Genomic DNA, 20,209 nt, shown 5'->3' on the forward strand with positions numbered 1-20,209 from the left:
CCTCTGATAGTAAGAAAATAAGTTACATTTAAAATAGCACCTTACACCCCAACCAGCAAGTTTTGTGTTTTATTTGCCACCCTCTGAAAATTGTGCAATTACCTGAGTATGGCAAAGGTTCAAGTGTCTATGGGGGTTTACTATCAAGTCCCCAATATATAATCTTGTATAGCTTACATTTGTGACGCGATTGACAAAGAGTCGTCCCGCTGCACCTGTTTGACACCATCATCTTGAACCTTTATTTGAAACCCTTCGCGTACGATACCATAAGCCTGCACACTGCTAATCCAAGAACAGTGGTGCTGGACCTTGCCTCATAGCCCACTGGATATGTCTAGGTTCTTAACACAATAGAAGTGCAAAATTCACACACAAAAGTCATTTCTCTCTGTAGACTTGGATGATTCGCTCCCACAGCAACATAGAACTGGTATCTTCACGGCTACTTTTGGAGGTGCCATTCAGTTCTTTCAAGCTAAAGCAGGAAAATCCTCAGGGTCATCAGGGTTTGGAGCACTGGTGTATGTCTAAGGGGAAGAAGAGTACACTCAAAACCTTTTAAATGGTTAATATTCACATTTATATCCCACCCTTTTGTCAAATTATAGCTGGCGGTTATTTGGCTACTCAGCTAGAGGCTCTGGCTTTGTCCATCATGAGTTCTATTTGGTGGAACTGCCTTTTAATTATGAATGAGGAGTTTCCATGAACATTAGGCAAGTAATTTTTCCAGCAACACACTCAACTAAGAATTCAGTGAGGAAGCTCAACACATTTGTTATTGTGATACTGTGCTGTTTTGGAGTTGCCAAACTAAATGCCAAAACTTGCCTCAACATCATGGTAAGCCAAGAAGTTGTCCAGTGGCAAGCTGCCAAGGAAAACCATAGGAGCATCTCTGCTTGCAAAGGGATGTGGTAAGTAAATTGGAGAGTTATTTTCAGCAGGGTTATTTCAAAATAGAAGAAATCTATATATATATCCATATCAAAATGCTATTTAGCTCTGTCAAAAGGCCTACTTTAAAAGATTCTTATTTTGACAATTGTCCAAAAGTAACTACTCATGTGGAAACGTGGATACTGTAAGGTCTGTATTTAAACTAAAAGGATCTCTCTGTGAAGGATGTGATTTACTCACTCCCCCACCCCCTTTGCATCCAAAGATGTTCTTGTGACTTTGCATTTGACTGCAGTCAAGCGAAAGCAAAGTCACAGATTCAAAGTAGTTATCAGGCCACAGACCATGCCAGGCTCTGCATTTCAGGTACTCAAGAGTTATGCAGCTGCACAAGTCCAGAAACACCAACTCCACAATGAAAATATTTGCACGCATTTCTGGTCCAAGGTGGCAAACGAGTGATGGCTCCTCCAGTGTGCTGCTTCAGCTGGGGCTGTCAGTCCAGAGACGACAAACCTACCTTAAAAAGCGGAAAAAGCAGCAGTGATAGCAAACCTATCACGTTGTGATGTGAACAGAGAGAGGAGGTAAGACAGGTTCTGTTGCGTAGGGATTTGCAAGGGAGACTGTCCTTCCATTGCCTGCCAAGCACACCATGAGTTGTTTCCATGAACACCCTACGCTGCAATTTATCTCCAGGGTAGGTTGCTGTGTCACAGGAACTCACCCACTGTTTAAGTACTGTGTGTGCATTGCTTAACTTTCAACTTGTCTCGTCCAGCTGGGTTTGGACAACATGACATGGCGTGGCTGTACCTTGCATAGTTATAATGGTGGCCAGCCTGTACTAGGGCACTCCAAGGGTACATTAACCCATAAAAGGCTGTTAGATCATGCAAACTGACATGCTGTCAGGCTAGGTAGAGATGACCCCATAGCACAGTTGAGTGTGGGTTGCTGAAACATGGGTTATTGTGTTGTCTGAACCAGCTGTTAACCACAAACCACCCATGAACACAAACACGCTAACCCAAGTTTCAACAGCAATCCATAGTTCAACCACCACCCACACTAAACCCTATCGCAACATCATGAGTTGAGATTAAACTGAAGTACGTTTGTGGCTGAACTCTTTGAAGGAAAAGCAACTGAACTGGTTTAATCCAAATACGCCTTACTGTTCCTTTTCCCACCAATAGCACATGTAAAGGCACTCTCCTATGCCAAGCTCTTAATTTCCACCCATACAAGAGAACCATCTGATGGTGGATGCAATGCCGAAATACTAGGAAGTAGCTAAACATGAAAATTTGCTAGTTTCTTTTGTGTTCCCACTGATAGTGCACAATCCATTCTACCCCTATGCACTTTTGACCCCAGAATTACCACTTAATCCCTAAAAGAGGGGTTGTGGGGCCTTTTTGTGCCGAGGGCTAGATTTCCTTTTGGAAAAGCTCTTGGGGACTGTATTACAAGTCCCAGCCCCTCAAATTCTATTATACTAGGAACCCTGTTTATTCAGAAGTATGCAGAAGTATGCAGGATTGAATCACCCTGTTGTACTTTAAAACTGCACCCCAAATATCAGGTCTTGCTGCATGTCTTTTCAGAAGTAAGCACAACCATGCCTACTCAAAAATTAGCAGGACATGGTTCATAAAAAGTAGGCCTGCCATTCAGCACCTTTTTCCTGACCTCATCCCTTCTGCCCCACAGGGAACAGTTTTCCCTGTGGGGCAGATAATCTCCACAGGCTTAGCAGGCCCATCCTTTCCTCAAAATACTGAAGTATTTCTGACATCTTGGACTTCTCAGTGGCTCAAGATGATCCTAACAGCAGAACAAACTGTGTTTCATTGCCTGTTAGGCTCGCGCTCTCTGGATCTCTCTGGTAGCCAAGGAAAGCAGGGCAGAACATTAATAAATGGCGGGAGCAGGCCTGCAGTGAAATGTGGCGGTGTGGAGTGCCGTTTCCAGGATGCTACCTTCCATTCCCCAAAAGTGAGTCAGTTATGCATGGCAACTGAGCAAACTCCGTTCTCAATAGCTTGCCTGGGGGAATTTCCCACTTGAGATTTTTTTCCTAGACCGTTTTTATGATTCTCAAAACTTTGGGATTCCCCTATACGACGATTGTGCAGAGTAGTACCATTCTGACTGCGTAACTACAGGCATTCGGTGTGCACTGGTGGTTATTTTCGTCCCTGCTCAGACCGGAAGCTCCCAGTTTGACTCTGGGCCAGTCACTCACTCACCTCACAGGGCTGTTGTAGTTGGGGAGGGCACTATGAGCCTCCTTGGGCTCCTCACAAGAGGAAAAAAGGCAGACTGTAAATGTACTGGGATCACAGCAACTCAGGAGAACTGAGATCACAAGTAACAGAAAGGATTACCATCACTTCTGGCCTGGGTCCCGAGTCCTCCACTCTCCGGACGCGCCCACGCCCACCTCGTGCTCCTCTCGCTCCACGCCCAGGACGAGGCAGATTTCCAAAATTAATGTCCAGCTGAGAAGTGATGTCATTTGCTGCTTTACGGAAAAAGTGGGACTCATCCTCAAAATCCTCCTTCAAGACCTGGAACAGAATGCATCCACATTAAACAAGGTATCTGGAAAGAACATCATGCCGAAAGGTGCACCGAAGGCTTCCTTCTTTTCTGAGGAAAGGGAACATGAAGTAAGTTACAGACTTTTAAAACCATTACTCTGTTCAACCTACCTTTTGGCCCAGTGGGCCAACAAGGTGATTTACACAAATTTAAGAATTCAAGAATAAAATGTAATGAAGTACACAATAAAGGACAATTAACAGTTATAAGTGACTGTCAAAACAAGACAGGACAATAAATGAGGACCATTTTAGGCAACTATGCCAAAACCAGAGGCAAGGGAGAAGAATGGACTTCTTCTAGAGGAGCTGCCACAGCCTTGGTGACCCTGCTAAGGATACTCTGTCCACAAGCACCATCTGCTACTCTTAAGATAAGATGGAGCCAAGAAGAAATGAGGAAGGTCCTGAGAGATGGCAGTCCTTAAGGCAGGGCTGGGCAACTCGTGGCCCTCCGCACGATTGTGGCCCTCCGGCACCACAGCCATAGGTGAGGGGAGTGGTGGGCCAGAGCATCTGAAGTGTGGCAAGTTGCCCACTCCTGTCTTCTGGCATTCTTTTAACACACTTGACAATAATAAGCTGTTTTCCAAAGTGTGTTAATATTACACCAACAGTATTATCACTTGCAAGTATAACAGGCTGACTAGTTGTCTCTGCATTAGAAAGATGACATGGGGCACCTAATGGCTTTGAATTTTCACCAACCAACATTTTGCTCTTTACAAAAGCAGTAGGCAACATGCTCTACCAAAGGTGCTTGTCCAGGTGCCACATTGGGCAATAGCTTTTAATCGTACAAACCAGAAAAGCGTATTTATTTCCAAGCCATCTGTTCCATTAATGTCACTAGGTATCCATGTGCTATACCAAGTTCTTCGGACCTCTAGCCCAAGACCAACACTTGGTTCGAACAACATGCCGGACTCACCAGAACTTACTTGATCCATGCTGCAGCACATGCCAGGCATGCACACACCCGTTGTGGATAGGGCCTGCCATTTGAACCCAACCACCACTAGTTATTCCCGCCTGAAACCCTGAAGAGCTGCTGCCGATCAGGGTCAGCCACACTCAGCTAAATGGACCACAAGTCAGACTTGGTATGAGGCAGCTTCCCATGTTCCAGCATTCATTTTGTCACACGAGGGAGCCACTTTTCTGCAATGGTGCATTCACAGCAAGGTACAACACAGCAACATTGTATCGAGCAATTTTAAAACAGTGCTACCGTGTGCAACCCTCAGTGGTCAACAGCCAGACAAGAATCTCCGAGCAAGAATGGTACCACTTCCAAGTAAACCATGCATCAAACCCTGCTTGCTCTCAGCCCAGCAAATGGTAAGACGAAGAGCAGGCGCGAAGGGCATGGACTGATGGGAGAGCTGCCTTTAATGGGCCAGCACAGCAGCTCAAACCACATGCTCAGTCATGCTTATCTTTAGCACAGCCTTAGGCACTCAAAACTATTATTAGTTACCAAAACTCAAGGATCCCCTCAAGAGCAAAAACTTCAGTGCTTTAGTTTTGCTTCCAAACGACAAGAGCCTTAAAATATTGCAGTGGAAATTGATTTGACTGAGGAAACAGCTATGAACTTACTAATATACATACTCAGAGGGCTTGTCACACCTTCCACAGAGTGCACTTCCACTGCATTCAACTGAACATATGCAGAGAGCTGTAAGCATGCACGGTTCCATTTGTGGGTTGTGTCTGCACGATCAGGATCCTGATCACCAAGACAAAGCTGACTGTTCTGGACAGGCACAAGCTCGGGGTACCATGCATACCTGCACTGAAGGCAATGTGGCTGGAGTGGACTCTGCTGCTGTGATTGTCCCTCTTTTTCCCATGGTTCGCTGGACATAGTTGTTTTCATGTAAAATGCAGTATTTAATGTAGTGTTTATACTAAAGTGAGTTTGCGAATGAGATTAAAAAAAGTGCCACAAACCGAATCGCTGATATTCAACCATCACAACAAATAGAAACTTCAACAAAAATGTTTCTGTTTGGTCATTATGATCTAATCAGAGTGGAGAATGCTGCTACAAGTTAAAAAACAAACTTGAGCTGTTGCTCTGATGAACTACAGAAATTTTAACACAGGGTTTAAAGGAAGAACCCTCTAAATTCTAAGTTAATGCTTACATCATCTCTATATTTTGACTTGTGAATCACCACTGCTTTGGAAGGGACAGTGGTTTCAGGCTTCCGGATGTTGAATTCAGGCTTTGGTCGATTTTGTTCCTGAAGATTTTTCCATTCATCCAGTGTCATCTCTTGAACTACTTCTTCCACTGGCTCTCCTTCAGCAATTCTAAGGGTGTATAGTTGCAAAGTAAAAACCATTAACCTTTGAAATGCCAGGAATGGACAGGCAGGGTACAGCTTCATTGAAGGCAGCTTACTCAGGTTTGTACAAAGTGTCCCTTTCTGAAAGGCAGGTGGTAAGGAGAGCCTGCACATGTGCAACAGGCAACAAAATGCTGCAGTATCGAACGCTCCTGTTCAGCACTCCTGTCCGCCAGCCACACCTTCTTCCAAGAAACTCCATTCCATCTCCCCCATGCTACAACATGAGCACTCAACATGGCCGCTGAGCATCCTCAGTCCTAATCGGGCTGTTTGTATGGCTGCCCCTTCCGGGCTTTTTCCTCCACAGAAATATTTTTCTTCTTTCGAAAACTCTGGGGTTTCCCTGAGCACACTGGTGCTCCCCTCTTGTTTCCCATTTTGTTTACACGGCTGTCCTAACTCTGCAGCTGAATTCAATAGTAGGAAATGCAGTACGAAAAGGACAAAAGGCACTTTGAACACTGGGTTCAGATATTTTTAAATATGTTTATAACCTGACTTGACACCGAACATTCGTGGTAAACTCCTTGTGACATTGACAGTAAAGTCATGGTTAAAAAACTGTCCATTTGGACTATGGTCTACGTCTTCTTGGTAATATAGCCAAATTCAGTTTTGTGTATTTGCTTGGGGTAAAGGATCACCTGCATACCTGCTTTCAAATTGATCTTATCAACCTTAGTCATAAGACCAGATTAGTACTTCACCTTGCATTTTCAATCTATTCGAAGTTGCAGTACAAAGTATGTGTAAATGCTTTGGGTGAATTCACAGTAGCAGCATTCCTCAACCTGGTATCCTCCAGACATTTGGGTCTACAACACTCAGCATTCCTTTAGAAGTGGGCCATGCTGGCTGGGGCTGATGGAAGCTGTAGTCCACAACACATGGCAGCATCCCAGTTGAGGAAGGGTGCTCGACTGGATTCTACCACTAACCTTATCCTGCTACAGGAATGCAACTCACTTTCTCCTGTACTACAGCAGCAGATACTGCACTGCGGCATCTCTGTTTTTTGGGTTTTTTTAAACATAGATGATCTGTTCAGTTGTGCCGTAACAAGTCCAAGATGTATGATTAAAACAGAACTCAGTAATGTATTGCCTTAGCTGTATGCAAGCTCATCCACGAAAATATGAGACACCTGTCTCTGCCTTCAAAACTAAGTTCAAGACTAAACCACATGTTTTTACTAGCTTGCCTGCCCCACAGATACCTCTGTACCTTTGTCACATGAAAGAAAATCAAAAAATCTACTCCATGGTATATCCTAATAACAGTAAGAAGTTTATCTAATGCAGGGATGGGAATAGAATTTGGACATTTTATGGCTGTGGCAATAATTCCACCAGGAATTACACTATGCAGATAGCTAACTGGGAGAGTGGTTTTGTTATTAAAATTGAAGGCAATCTGGAAGTTGTCAGAAAAATCCATTTCTGCTGGGGCTTTTCTTCTTTGTAGTCTGTACAGCATTCAACACTATCCTCACAAAGTAGCTGGAAGTTCCTCCTACACACTTGTGTAAAGCATGTACCATTCTAAGCTTGGCCACATAGACAGGAAACCTGAATCAGCCCTATTTCCTCTATTTTTAGTAAAAATTAGTCTGTCCCAAATAAACAGGCCAGAAACCCAACAGAGATCTGGACTGTGGAAGTGGGGCAAGTTGAAACAAGTTTGTCTCATTTTAAGTCAGTTAAATGATGAAAGGCAACCCAGAAGACAGGCAAATGTATTCTGCCCCCTCAAAACAAGTGGTACATTGTGTGTCTTAATGTTATATGAGAACTACATTTTAGAGAATCTGTTAAGTGCAAGGGTTTCCCTCAGCCAACACAGTCATGTGATGCAAGTTGCTCACATCACTCCAGTGCTGCTGCATAGAGCTTGCCTTCTAGATGGTGCATCAAGACCTTTAAAAATGGTTTAATGCACAACCTGAAGACACAACTCAAAATCTTTCCAGAATTTGCTATAGTCTGGTTTGCACATAATAGTAGCACACATAAGCCATCTCTGCTTTTATTTAACAATGTAGGAATGCCCAATGCCCAAGCTATTTCATGATGTTAGGACCTAGAAACTCTGGGTTCTTTGGAGGTCAAAGACTCAAGAGCAAACCCTACAACTGCCAAGTTAAATCAACCCCCTGAGGTTAGGCTCTCAATCCAAGACCATCCTTGGTTGCACTATAATCATGATACATCAGTATCTATTCCATATTCCTGATTTTTATCATTATGCTAGAATCTGCTGTACTTGGCATGATGCTGGAATAAAATTTCCCAATAAGAGGCTTTCTAATGTTGACTTAGCAGCAAGAAGAGCAAGATATTCAAAATCAGTCCATACTTAGCTGGAGTTTCTCCCTCAGGTGCTCCTGAATTTTCCTCCGTTTCTGCAGTCTCTTCCATAGGAGCAGTCTGTTCCAACTCACTGTAAAACATTCATGCACATAAAAATCATATGGATTGTTCAGAAAAAGCACTATTCCTTGGTCCAGCCTTCCCTAACTTGGTTCCTTCCAAATGTGTAACCCCAGCCAGTATGGCCACGGGAAATTCAAGAAAAATGCCTTAATGTCAGGAAGTGGGGCTCAAAATATTGGCCTCTGTAACCAGTATAATGCTTATGCACTGAATGACAGAAATGGTCCAATAGGTTAAGTAAAGCCGTAAAAGTATTATTAAATAAAAACTCCATTCTGCCATCTTCCCTGCGCCAAAGTTCGCATGTGGACATGAGCATTAACCAACATGTAGACATGAGTGCAATGTGCTTATTTGTCAATGTTTTCATTTAAGTTTCTCTCTAGTAAACCAAAATGTCAATTTTTTCTGTTCACAAAGTTTACCCAAAAGCAAGTAGAGGACTGCCCGCTTTAAAAACAGTCTGCGGTATGAACAACCCATACTGACAAACTGCGATAAAGTCTATGGCCTACTGTAGGGAATTGTTAAATTGTTATCACCATAGAAAGGAAATGGAAGGGGAGAGAGGGAGACCCTCAAAGCAGGCCTTCCTGCCCTGCCCATCTAGGGAGGGAAATCTCTCCAGCATTTCCTTGCTGCAAAGAGGCGGCACTGGTGAGTTTGGGTGGGGGGCAGCTAGAGATATTTGCATTTTTCCACTTTCATGGGGGTACTGTGCCCCTGACACTCAGAAATGCATGATCTGACTTGCAAACAAACTCAACTTAAAGATGAATTTCAGTTTTCTCAAGAACGGAACTCATTTGTAACCTGGGGACTGCCTGTACATACTAATTCATAAACTTTACTGCAAGTTACCAATTTTAACTGCAAATTGAAGTATTGAATTGCATATACAACTAGAGAGCTCTGGATATTGAATTGTAGAAATGAAACGAACACCACAATAGGTATCAGTAGAATAAGAAAATCAGTCAGTCCTCCAAGGTCCTGGGCAGAGATGTTTCCCAGCTCTCAGAGAACATTTAGCAGATTACCTGAAAGGAAGTTCAAAGAAATAAACGTTTCTTATTCCCTACTCCCTCCTGCACCACATGCCACATGGCTCAGGTGGGACCCCAACTATCTAAAGAGGCTTTTCAGAGGTGTGACACAAAGGGATGAATGACTTTATTTCCATGAATTTTCCTCTCAAATTATCTCAGGGTCCAAAGAGTAGCATGATCTGCATGGCTTCCCATGGGCTTACAAGTAAACTGTTTTACACTGCAGAATTTGAAAGCCATCAGACAGAAGTTAAGGAACCAACTTTGTTCATAACTGGCAAATTATGAAATGTGCAACTTGGAAACATACTCTTAATGGGATAAACAGTTTAATACAAGCACTATCATACCTCAGATCATCTTTAACTGCTCCCCAGTTGCGAGGTCCACTTCCACCCCTTTTGTCTTCTGCTCGGACTCCTCTAAAAAATAAATGCATTCTTTCAGTTTCTTTCTTCTTAGAAGTTAAACTATGCATGTAATAGGAGGTACAAAGGCATATCGACTAGGCATGTTAAGCAGGAGGTGGACAGAAAGTAAATCTAGATCTATCCACTGATAGCTTTCAAAATTACTTGCAGTACTTCAGCAGAATTTATGATTCTCAATTACTTAAAGAAAGCAGCAAGAAAATGACTTTCTGTCTCACCTAAAACTACTCCTAAGTTGAAGAAAGACTGTATCAATTAGGCATGGATTTTCATAAAAAACTCTTAAGCTCTGTCTGACACATGCTTTGATTCAAAGGATATGTCATTTGCACCTGCTCAGGTGGTTAACATGGTCCTACCAATTAAAAAAGTAATTCCTGAAAGCATGACATCTTCTCACTATGTTCAGCTCCCCATCAGCACTATCCATGTTCCACAACAGAACCAGTATTGCTAATATCAGGGGTGGGCAATTAATTTTCCTATGGGGCCACATGAGAAACTTTGACAGTTGTTAAGGGCCGGACCAATACACTTACAGCTCTGCTCAATATATATCTCTATTGATATATATTTTATACAGTCTATAAAAACAGTAAATGAAACATTACAATGCTAAAATGAACATGTGGAGCACAGAACAACACTATTAATTTAGCAGATCCTTCAAAATAAAAGCAGTGCAGTTGTATTGCTTGCATCTATATTATGACAATATATATATTTGCATTGACTTTTAATTTGCCAGTGACCTCGTGCGGGCCAGTCAGGGTCAGCCATCGGGCCGGATGTGGCCCGCAGGCCATACAATGCCCAGGTCTGGCTAATATGCTATTTATTAAAATACTAGATAAAACATACATAATGTGTACTTACGTTTTGTCACTCCCACTCTGCCGGTCAAATTCCCGTTTTCCTCTCTGATCAAAGCCATTAAAAGTCCTATTCATTCCACCACCTCTTCCTCTGCCCCGCAGGCTACCTCTTCCTCCTCCACGACCTCTCATTGGTCTTTCCCGTTCAAATCGGTCCATCGGTCTGAAAGAGAATATACTGTAGTTTGCGCTAACACATGGGTCCTCAAACTACAGCCCGGGGGCCAGATCCGGCCCGCCATGGCCATTATCTGGCCCGCCCCAGAGGTTTCCAACGCTCCGCAAGCGCGCCTGCACACCACATGCGCCCACCGCCGCCTGCCTCACCCCTGTGCGGGGAGGCAGAGGCTTGCTCACGAGGAGATCGTTTTGGACTCGCTAGGAGAAAACGATCTCCAAGTGAGCAAGCCGCTGCATCGTGCATGCGCTGCTGCATCGTGGCATGTGCCTGCCCCCGCCTTGCCTCGCCTCCCCTCCCCTTGCCATGCGCACCCCTGCGCCTCGCCCGTGCCCCCCCCTCACGCCAGCCCACACGCCCTGCTGGCACCACCTTTCCGGCCCGCGCCCAGCACCAGCACCTTTCAACTGGCCCCCTGGTGAAAAAGTTTGAGGACCCCGGCTCTAACGCATCTTAAATGTTGTCATATAGATACACAAGAAATACAAACACGATTGGACCAATAGTGGGCTATCCAGCAATGGCACAGAAACCACTTGGGGAATGGATTTCCCCTCTCTTTTGTAGCTCTGATGTGTACCCCCATCTCCTCTGGAGCAGGGGGAAGAAAGCAAAGGGAAGTACCACGCATGCCGAAGCCTGCTCACACAATGTTGGATTTAACTGTTATGTATAAGGGAAGATGTAACTAAAGCTTCTGTTATGCTTGACTCTAGGTTTCACATCTTAGAACCGTCAACTGGAGATGTGTAAGCCAAGGAGAGAGCCTCCACCTCACAATCTGATGCTTAAAAGGAATAACTAACTCTAAGAACCTGAGACAGAGTAGCCCCATGCAGCTGTTCACCTTTCCACAGGTAGGACTAGAGTATGTAGAGGAACATCAGCATGCCTGTGAGCACCACCACCAGCATCCCTACATTACTGGTACCCAGTTAGACTTCTGTGGGCTGAGTCCATAGGTCTGAGGAGTTCATTCACCTGAATGCATTTACTGATTTATCACTGTCATGAACCCTGTCAAATAATTCAGGACTGCTGAGACAGTAGGGATGGGGCTGATATGCATTCCGAAGTCCCCCTACACACTTTAGTCTTACACATGAGCAGGTGAACATACAGCCAGTCAAATGGGAACTGATAAATGAGGCATGGCTGATCATAGCTGGGGATGCTTCAAAGCACTGTGGAATCCACCCCTCTAGTATTCGCAGACTTCCACTCATGCTCTCTGTCTTGGAAAGTGAGCCAAGCCAAGAGGAAATCCGGAACATAAGTTTTACACAACCAGCAACCTTCTTCCCCATCACGTGCAGCAGCACAAAGACTGCTGCATGTGGCATGGAAGAGGGCACTGTCTGCACCATGTCTGCACTCCTCGTGAACACCACCTGAACACTGAGCATGCTCACCAGGACCTCAGACTCATGGTCACATCAAAGCAGACTGGAGTCCAGGAATCGGAGCCCAGGGAAGCTGATGGGTTCCCACCCCAAAACACATTCATTCCTCACCCATCCCTAGATGTAGCATGTTTTTGTTGACCACATCTAGAAACCATTTACTGCCTAACTAAATGGCAACTTACTTTTCAAATGACCTCAAAATCCTTTTAACAGCTACCTTTCTACTTTTCCAACAGCACATACCTTTCTAGAGCAAACTCCACTTGTCTTTCCATCTCTTGAGGACGATATTCCCGGAAAGGTCTCCATTCAGCTTTATCTTGCTTCACCTCTGTATTTCTGTTTTCATTCCATCCCTGCTGTTCCCCCCTTTTTGGAGCTCGTTTCTGGCCTGTTGAGCACAAATTATTTCAGTTAGTAGCATTAAAATTACCTTGGAGAGTAGCATCAATTTCTATCAAACAAACGGATGATCAGCTTATATCTGTTTCTAACACTAGAGCAGAAGTTAATTAACTGAAGTTAATGAGAATTAGACCTGGTTTGTACAACATGACAACCCAACATGTAGTATTCATCATGGTCACTTCCTGTGATGTGCAAAACTGGTGAAGCCTCCACACAGTGGCTTATTTTTCTCAAGGAAGCCACTGTCAGAAGCCATGGGTTGTTCAGGATGGCTCATCATGATGTCCAAACAGGGCAAAATGAGTTTTGAATTTATTTGTTTTGAAAAAGTTGCAGAGGTCACTTGGTAAGAGGAATGGAAATCCTGACTACCCCTTGTAATGCCCTCCACCCCTTCTCCTCCAGCACTCAGTGCTTCATTTGACAGTGACTGACTTATCACCTCAGGAGCAGTACAGTTATGCAAATATGTACAACTGGCTTCTCTCTGAGTAAGCACATGCAACCCCAGTTTGGGATCCTGGTGATTCTGCAGCAGATTTAAGCTTCCCTCCTCCTGTTTTCATAGCAAAATCATTATTGCATGTGGGAATGCTTAATTACTCCCTCTAGAATTCCCATGGTGTTAAACTAAGCATGTCTGCACATACCCAGAGGTAAGTCAATCACATACACATACCAAGCTGTGCCAGCAAGAGGGAAAGTTGTAAGGAACAGCCAAAGAGAGAGTGTACATGTGCATGTGTGTGTTAAAGGAAAAAAAATAAAACTATCAGTCATCTCATCCTAAAAAGTCAATTAGGCCTCCTCCCCGTGCTGAAGATACAGCATACATTTAGCAGCACAGGTGCTTTGCCAGGCAAGAAAGGTTGGCAGAGAGAACCTAACACAGCAGGAAAATAGAGGAGCTGCGGCTGAGACATGTGCAGGAAGCACAAAGGAAGTTTAAGCTGGAAACAAGCCACAGCATGATCAGAGAACTGGATCCTCTATTGGCACCACTGTCGGTTAGCATTCAAATAACTAACCAAGCTTGTCTTGTTCTCAGAGTGGATTATTGTGAAGGGCAAACCAGTCCTTTGAGTAACACAGGATTCAAATCATATAATGTTTTTTTTACAATTATTTAACAGTTTCTTGCACCAATCAATTTCTGAAGTACCTTTTTTAAAGCCAGGACTGGGAAACTATTTTAATTTCTGATTGCACCTGTATTTTGCATTGGTATTTCCTGATGTGTTATTTAAAATAATAATTTAATAATAAACTGTGCTTTTAAAAAAGCTAATCTTCAACTGTTCAGTCAGTTAAATTTCCACACACATGAACTTTTTTCTTTTCTTTCTTTTTTCAAAGGCTAACATACATAATCATTTAGTGTACAGCTTCTGATGTGCTAGAAGTGAACTGACAGTGCGCAATCAAACAACAGAAAAGCAAATGTATTTTCAAGTTACAGATACAGATAGCACTGACTGCCAAAAAAAGTGGAGGGGAAAAAAAAACAGGCAAAATGTTTGACTGGGCTTTACAAGCTCAGAACAAATGATTCAGTGGGGAAGTCCAGCTGTGCATGGAAGCAGGTTTTGCTGGTTTATACGAAAAGATGAATCACACCCAGTATGCAAACTGCTGAACCCCAACTAAAACATATGAAGTGCAGTTATCATGCCTGCCGACAACCAACACTGACAACATAGGATGCACATACTCCTAAAAATGCATGAAACAATTTTCATACTTAGCCTAGGTGATGAAAAAAACAGATCCTGAAGATATACATAATTATGCATGCCCCCCACCCCCCAAAAGACCTTGCAATTGACAATGAAGATACACTCACCCCAACTTTGGCTATTCTAACACATGTGAAAAATATCTGAAGGTACCATGAAGAAACAAATGCTGCTTTAACTGTTAAAATGTTAGCCCCCAAAACCTGAGCTACTGCCACACTGAAAGTCAATTTCATTTTGTTGAAGAGAAGTTGCCAGAATACTAGGTATATCCAAAGACACATGTGCCAAGCACTACAAGCTCTTTAAGAGCATAAACAGCAAGAAGAGCCTTCAAAATGCCACATTCTCACTTCCCACGTTTTGTCCCACTCACATTTCATACATTCCATGTATCTCATACATGAAAAGGGGGAGCCTATTTATTCAGTATGGTTGGAAGAAAAAACATTTTCGAGATCCATTACAATGTAGGGCCCAGTTTTGCACTGCCTTGGTTTACCTTGCAGGATGACCTATGCCAGATGAGGAGACAGGGCAAGTATGAACCTGTTGATTCTCCTAGGCCTCTCACGGTGGCTTTTGATATCATAAACCATGGTATTCTGGAAAGGTGCTGTGTTAGGAATAGATGGTACAAATTTGCAATGGTTCCGCTCATACCTGGGTGACTATTTGCAGAAGGCAGTGTTGGAAAACTTCTGCTCAAATGCATGGCATTTATAATTAGAGATTTCACAAGATCCCATCTTATTCCCCATGCTATTTAACATTCACTAAACACCAATGAACAAGGTTTTCTGGATAGTTAATAGTACTGTGCCATCAGTACGCTGCTGACATCCAGCTTCCTCACTCATTTATCAAATCCAGGTGAGGCACTTCAAGTGCTTAATCAGTGCCTGGTTGTAATAATGGACTGGATAAGGGCCAATAAACTTAAGTTTAATGCAGACAGACAAAGACCTTGTTAGTATGGAGTTTGTCAAGATGAAAGTTGTTCAACCAGTTCTGGAAGTAAGCACTCCCATGAAAGGATTGCATTTGTAGCTCTGAGTTTGCAAGTCCTTCCTCACCACTAGAGACGCACGTAGCCTCTGTGGAACACAGCACCTTTTACAAGTTTAGGCTGGTGTACCAATTAGGACCCTGCTTAGACAGAGATGGCCTAGCACCAATTAAAGTCCCTTAGCAAAGATTCCTGGGCAAACTTAGTAGGAATGGCATAAAAAGGTGAGTACCTCTTATGGATCAGTAACTGATTAAAGAACAGAAAGCAGAAAGTGGGAATAAGTGGTAATTTCTGCTGATGGAAGGAGATAAATTGTGGAGTCCCACAAGGATCTGTATGAGGACCAAGGTTTTCAACTTATTCAAAAAGGATCTGGGATTGGGAGTAAGCAGTGAAGTGGCTGAGCTTGCAAATGACACCAAACTATTCACACTGAAGTCACCAGAGATCCTGCTTTCAATGTCCTTGGAGATATGGTGGGTAGCTACCTGAAAACAGGTCTTTTCAGTACAAGTTCCCCAAGAATGTTCTAGTAAGAAAAGTTTGCCTGGCTGTCCTTGCAGCAGCAGGCAGAGAACATTTTATTCTCACAGGCTTTGTAATCCTTTAAAAGTTATTTTACCTCTATTTTGTAGCTGTCTACATGGGGGGTAGGTAATCTGATGCCCTCCAGATGTTTTAAACACCAGTTCCCATCAGCCCTAGTCAACAGAGACGATGATCAAGGATGGCAGTTGAGGTATGGCCTATTCTAGCCGGCACTCACACGTGGCTTACACAGAGAACATGTATAAGTGGGTGGGTACTCTGAGCACATGGGAATTCATTTATTTCTAAACCCACAACAGCCATTCGTTCACAACACACCTGTTTGGAAAATAATGACTTGTGCAAACCGGTCAACAAAGACATTGTAGGTATTGCAGTACCTTTTATTGATAATATGCACCAAAAAGATGGCAATTCCCATGGTTTCCTCAACAAAAAAGAATTAAATCTACATAATTCCCTATTTCATTAGAGAAGTCTACAATAAAATTTGGGAATATCCAAAGACATTCTTCTTTCTCTTCACCACAGATACAGTTTCTAGAAAAAGCTGGTAATAATTTTGTAGGGTACAGCAGAAAATTACAAGCTACAATCAAGACATGTCCCACAGAAGCTCTAAAAAGTCTAAGTCTAAAAGATGGTTTCAACTTGGCGATGAAGAACACTGAAACATGCAGTACTAGATAATGATGGCACTGCTTATGCTTTGCCGTGTACTTCTGTGCATTCTTGCAAATACAAAACTGAAATAGCCGATCACTGTGCCTATGCCTTAGGAAGTATAGCTAGTAAACAGGCTGTATCCCAGAGTTTCCAAAACACCTGGACAAAAAGAAATTTAAGAAGGTAAAAAGAATTTCCCAGTCCAACCTCCAGCTCTTGCAAACTTATTTAGCTAGAGTATACACGCGATACTAAAAATGGCAGACTACAGAGCAAGGAAAGGCAGTAGCAACATGTATAATTGCTGCATTATGCCCACACAATTGCTCAAACATTCTGTGTGATTACAAGAATTATTCTGCATAAACCAACTACTAATCATGGAAGTCAAAATAAAATACCAGTAGGGACACCACCACAATTCTATGTCTGGTGTGATTTTGCTATATGAGCCTAACCATTAGAAACTGATGAGTACGTTGGCAGGATTTATTTAACACAGTTTTCCTTACATCTGTACCACCAACACATATTCAGAGCCTAAGTTTTCCAGTCAGCAATTTTATTTTCACTGTAGCAGCACACAGATATCAAACTACTTAAATCTGCTTCCCACAGAGCCCAAGAGCAATGTGTAGTGGACAGAACTGCACAACTGATATTAATTCCTGGCATCACATCCACTCCTCTGCATAATCATCCCAGAAATGGGCCAATGCTATTCGGACAATGGCAGTAATTCCCACATGTCTGACTGCATCAAGGATGCCAGCATGCTGCTCCCACAATATAGCATCCATATACTGGCAGGTGTAGGAAGGCACAAATGTTCCATGAAGTTTTCCGGCTTGCAGGAGCACCAAACAGCAGATGCATCAAACCTGTTTAGGCGTAGTTTCACAATACACATACCAGCTTTTGTGACACACAAGCTAAAAACCACTGCCCTACTACCTCATAATGTTAAATCTGGTTCTTACATATATGGACATGTTCACAAGTACACAGCATGTCTTGAGAAGCAGTAGGCCCAAAGGGAAAAAAGTGGCTGAGGAGCCAACCATTCTGCTGCTTTTTAATGATTACTTTGTGAATACATGTGTTTTCAGCTTCCATCATCCCCAGCAAACAGCGCCACTGAGCTACAGTCTCAGCACTGGGTTGTGGAAGATTGATCTTTGGGGTGCTGTTAAGCCAAACGTTTGGCTTTTTTTTACTGTTGTTTCAGAGTAGGCCAAAACTCTTAGAAGCAGCTTTCAAGAGAGTCAACCCACCACGTTCTGACGCTTTGGAGACGAAAAAAAATGCTTTACGCTTGCGGCGTTAGTCCGAAACAATGATGGGTTGGAAAGCAAGCGAAGCACTCCTGGCGCCGGTCAGCCCAGCTCCTGAGGAATGAGGGCGGGGACAAGACACAGCGACAACTTGCAAGCACACTCCACCTTCAGCGCAGCCACCGCCCGCGGTAGCGCCTACGAAACTCCCGCCAGACGCCACAATAGCGCGCCCACACGCAGGCGGCGGCCCTGCGCCGTCCCAGCCAGCGGAGCCGCTCATGGCCCGCTCGGGGAGGAGCCGGAAGCCAGCCGGGGGCCCACGCGGGCCTGCGCCACCCCGTCCGGGCGTCCAGGCCCAGGAGCTGCGCGTGCTCGCCCGCCCGTCGCAGGCGGGGGCAGCCCTGCAGCGAGCAGCACCAACTGCGGAGGGAGGGGGAAAGGAACGCACATGCGTCTGGGCCCAGGAAGCGGCATCACGTCCGCAGCAAGCCGCCACCGCGTGCGCACCGCGTTGCTTATTCGAATGCTCTGCTGCTGTCACTCCCCAGCGCAGCTCCTAATCTGGATTCCCTTCATGCCACCCGTGCCCGATCACACGCACAGGAAGCGGGCAGTGCGCTTTAAGGAATGCCCAGTTAACATCCAGGGACAAAGCTGGTGAGCTGAGGCTACGATCCCATGTCCACTTTCTTGACAGTAAGCCTCTCTGGGCAGTCGTGGAAAGGGCTGCGCTATAAGTAACTACGCAGGTTTACTTGCAAGAAAGTCCACCAACATTAAGGGGACTTGCTCCCAAGTAAACTCGCCTCCAGCGAGCGCCGCAGCGACCTGCGCCTTCTTTAGCCATTCCCTCCAGCCACGCTCGCAATCTTCCAGGCCCACCCCCGCCTTCGTACCGGACGCTGGGGGGCTCTCCGGCTGCAGGAGCGGGGAGCCCTTGCGTTCTTTCTGAGATTCCCTTTTGGCCGCCGAGGCGCCAGCGGCTCCGCCAGGGCCGGGCCTCCTGCTGGTCGGGACGGCCGCTTCTTCGCGCTTCTTGCTTTGCTGTTTGCGCCGCTCAGCCTCGCGGAGGATATCGAAGGGGTCGGACTCGTCGTCGAGCAGCTGGTGGAAGCGGTTGGCGACGGCACATCCGAAACTCTCCTGCATGGTTGTGGCGGCGGCCACGGGGCTGGCCAGCGCGCCCTTCATCATCGCCGAAGCGGCGGCAGCACGCACGGCCACCCTCTCCCGAATGCGACAGAAAAAAAGCAAGCCTCCTCAGAACGGCCCTAGTAACCACGCCATGGCCACTCGCCCGCCCCGTCCGACTGCACTGCCCAATGACTACGGTGGTGCTGCCCTAAGCCCTTCGTCGACAGCCAATCCTCGCTCCCTGCTCCTCACGGCCATACCCAATAATGCGCCTCGATGATGCTCAAGGAGTTGACCAATCAGCACGCGCACTTCCTCTTCATCCGACCAATGAAAACGCGGAATCCCCTCAATTTCCCACGCTACTGGCCGATGACGTAGAGTGTCTGTGGCGTCACGTGCGCACTTTTGGATGCAAAACCAGTAGGATTAAGAAAAGTCTGTTGGTAAAGCGCAGGCTTGGCTCCACCTTAAAAAAAGACATCTGCTTAGACCCTCTTAATTACTACTTTTAAACGAATTAAATGGGGTGGGCACGCTGGAGAAAATCTAGAAGCAAAGCGCCACTACAGTATATGGGGATATTTTTCAGTAAGTGTAGGAAGTAGCACGGACTGAACATATTGCTGGTTTTACAAATGGTAGAATTCGCATTAAATTTATTTCACGTAAGACTGAGAACATTTGTGAATCACACAAGAATACACATTCTGCTTTTTTCAATCTTTGTTAAAATATGGCCAAGTTAGTTTCAAAAGTTATTTTAAAAGTACCACAAAAAGTCTAATGGAATTATTTTAGTCTGTATTAATTATAAATTGTCATATATTACATTTTCACACGCTTTTCCCTTTAAGGGCTGAAGGTAGAATATACAGTTCTTCCTGTTCACTCACTGAGGGATATATGTTGCCTTATATCAAGTTAGGTCAATTGTCCATTTGGTTGACTGGCATCAGCTTTCCACAGTTTCAGAGAGGAGTCTTTCCTCTCCTCCTTGGGATTTTGGGGATACAGAACAAGGGCTCTGCTACAAGCTTCCTGTCTCATGACTGAGCAGGTCTTTGAATCCGGGTCTCCCAGGTCTTAATCCCAAACCCTAATCAATTTATTGTGACACATTTCTGTCGATTTAGACTCCCATTTCATGGAAGTATTTTCCTACTTCTTACCAGTAATACAGC

The 20,209-nt window shown here is 44.4% G+C and overlaps 1 protein-coding gene across 1 annotated transcript; it reads right to left on the reverse strand.

Moving 5' to 3' along the window:
* Positions 1-218: 218 nt before the first annotated feature.
* HABP4 (hyaluronan binding protein 4) lies at positions 219-19,193 on the reverse strand. The gene is made up of 8 exons (XM_044446794.1): positions 18,788-19,193; positions 12,487-12,634; positions 10,661-10,822; positions 9,704-9,775; positions 8,228-8,311; positions 5,666-5,834; positions 3,297-3,479; positions 219-530 (listed from the first exon to the last, which is right to left on the reverse strand). The coding sequence occupies exons 1-8, from the start codon at positions 19,083-19,085 to the stop codon at positions 474-476; spliced, it is 1,173 nt and encodes a 390-aa protein (XP_044302729.1). The 5' UTR covers positions 19,086-19,193; the 3' UTR covers positions 219-473.
* Between the last annotated feature and the right edge of the window lie 1,016 nt (positions 19,194-20,209).

This window comes from Varanus komodoensis, unplaced genomic scaffold, assembly GCF_004798865.1.
Source record: "Varanus komodoensis strain SLA01 unplaced genomic scaffold, ASM479886v1 scaffold5, whole genome shotgun sequence".
In the NCBI taxonomy this organism is placed as follows: domain Eukaryota; kingdom Metazoa; phylum Chordata; class Lepidosauria; order Squamata; family Varanidae; genus Varanus; species Varanus komodoensis.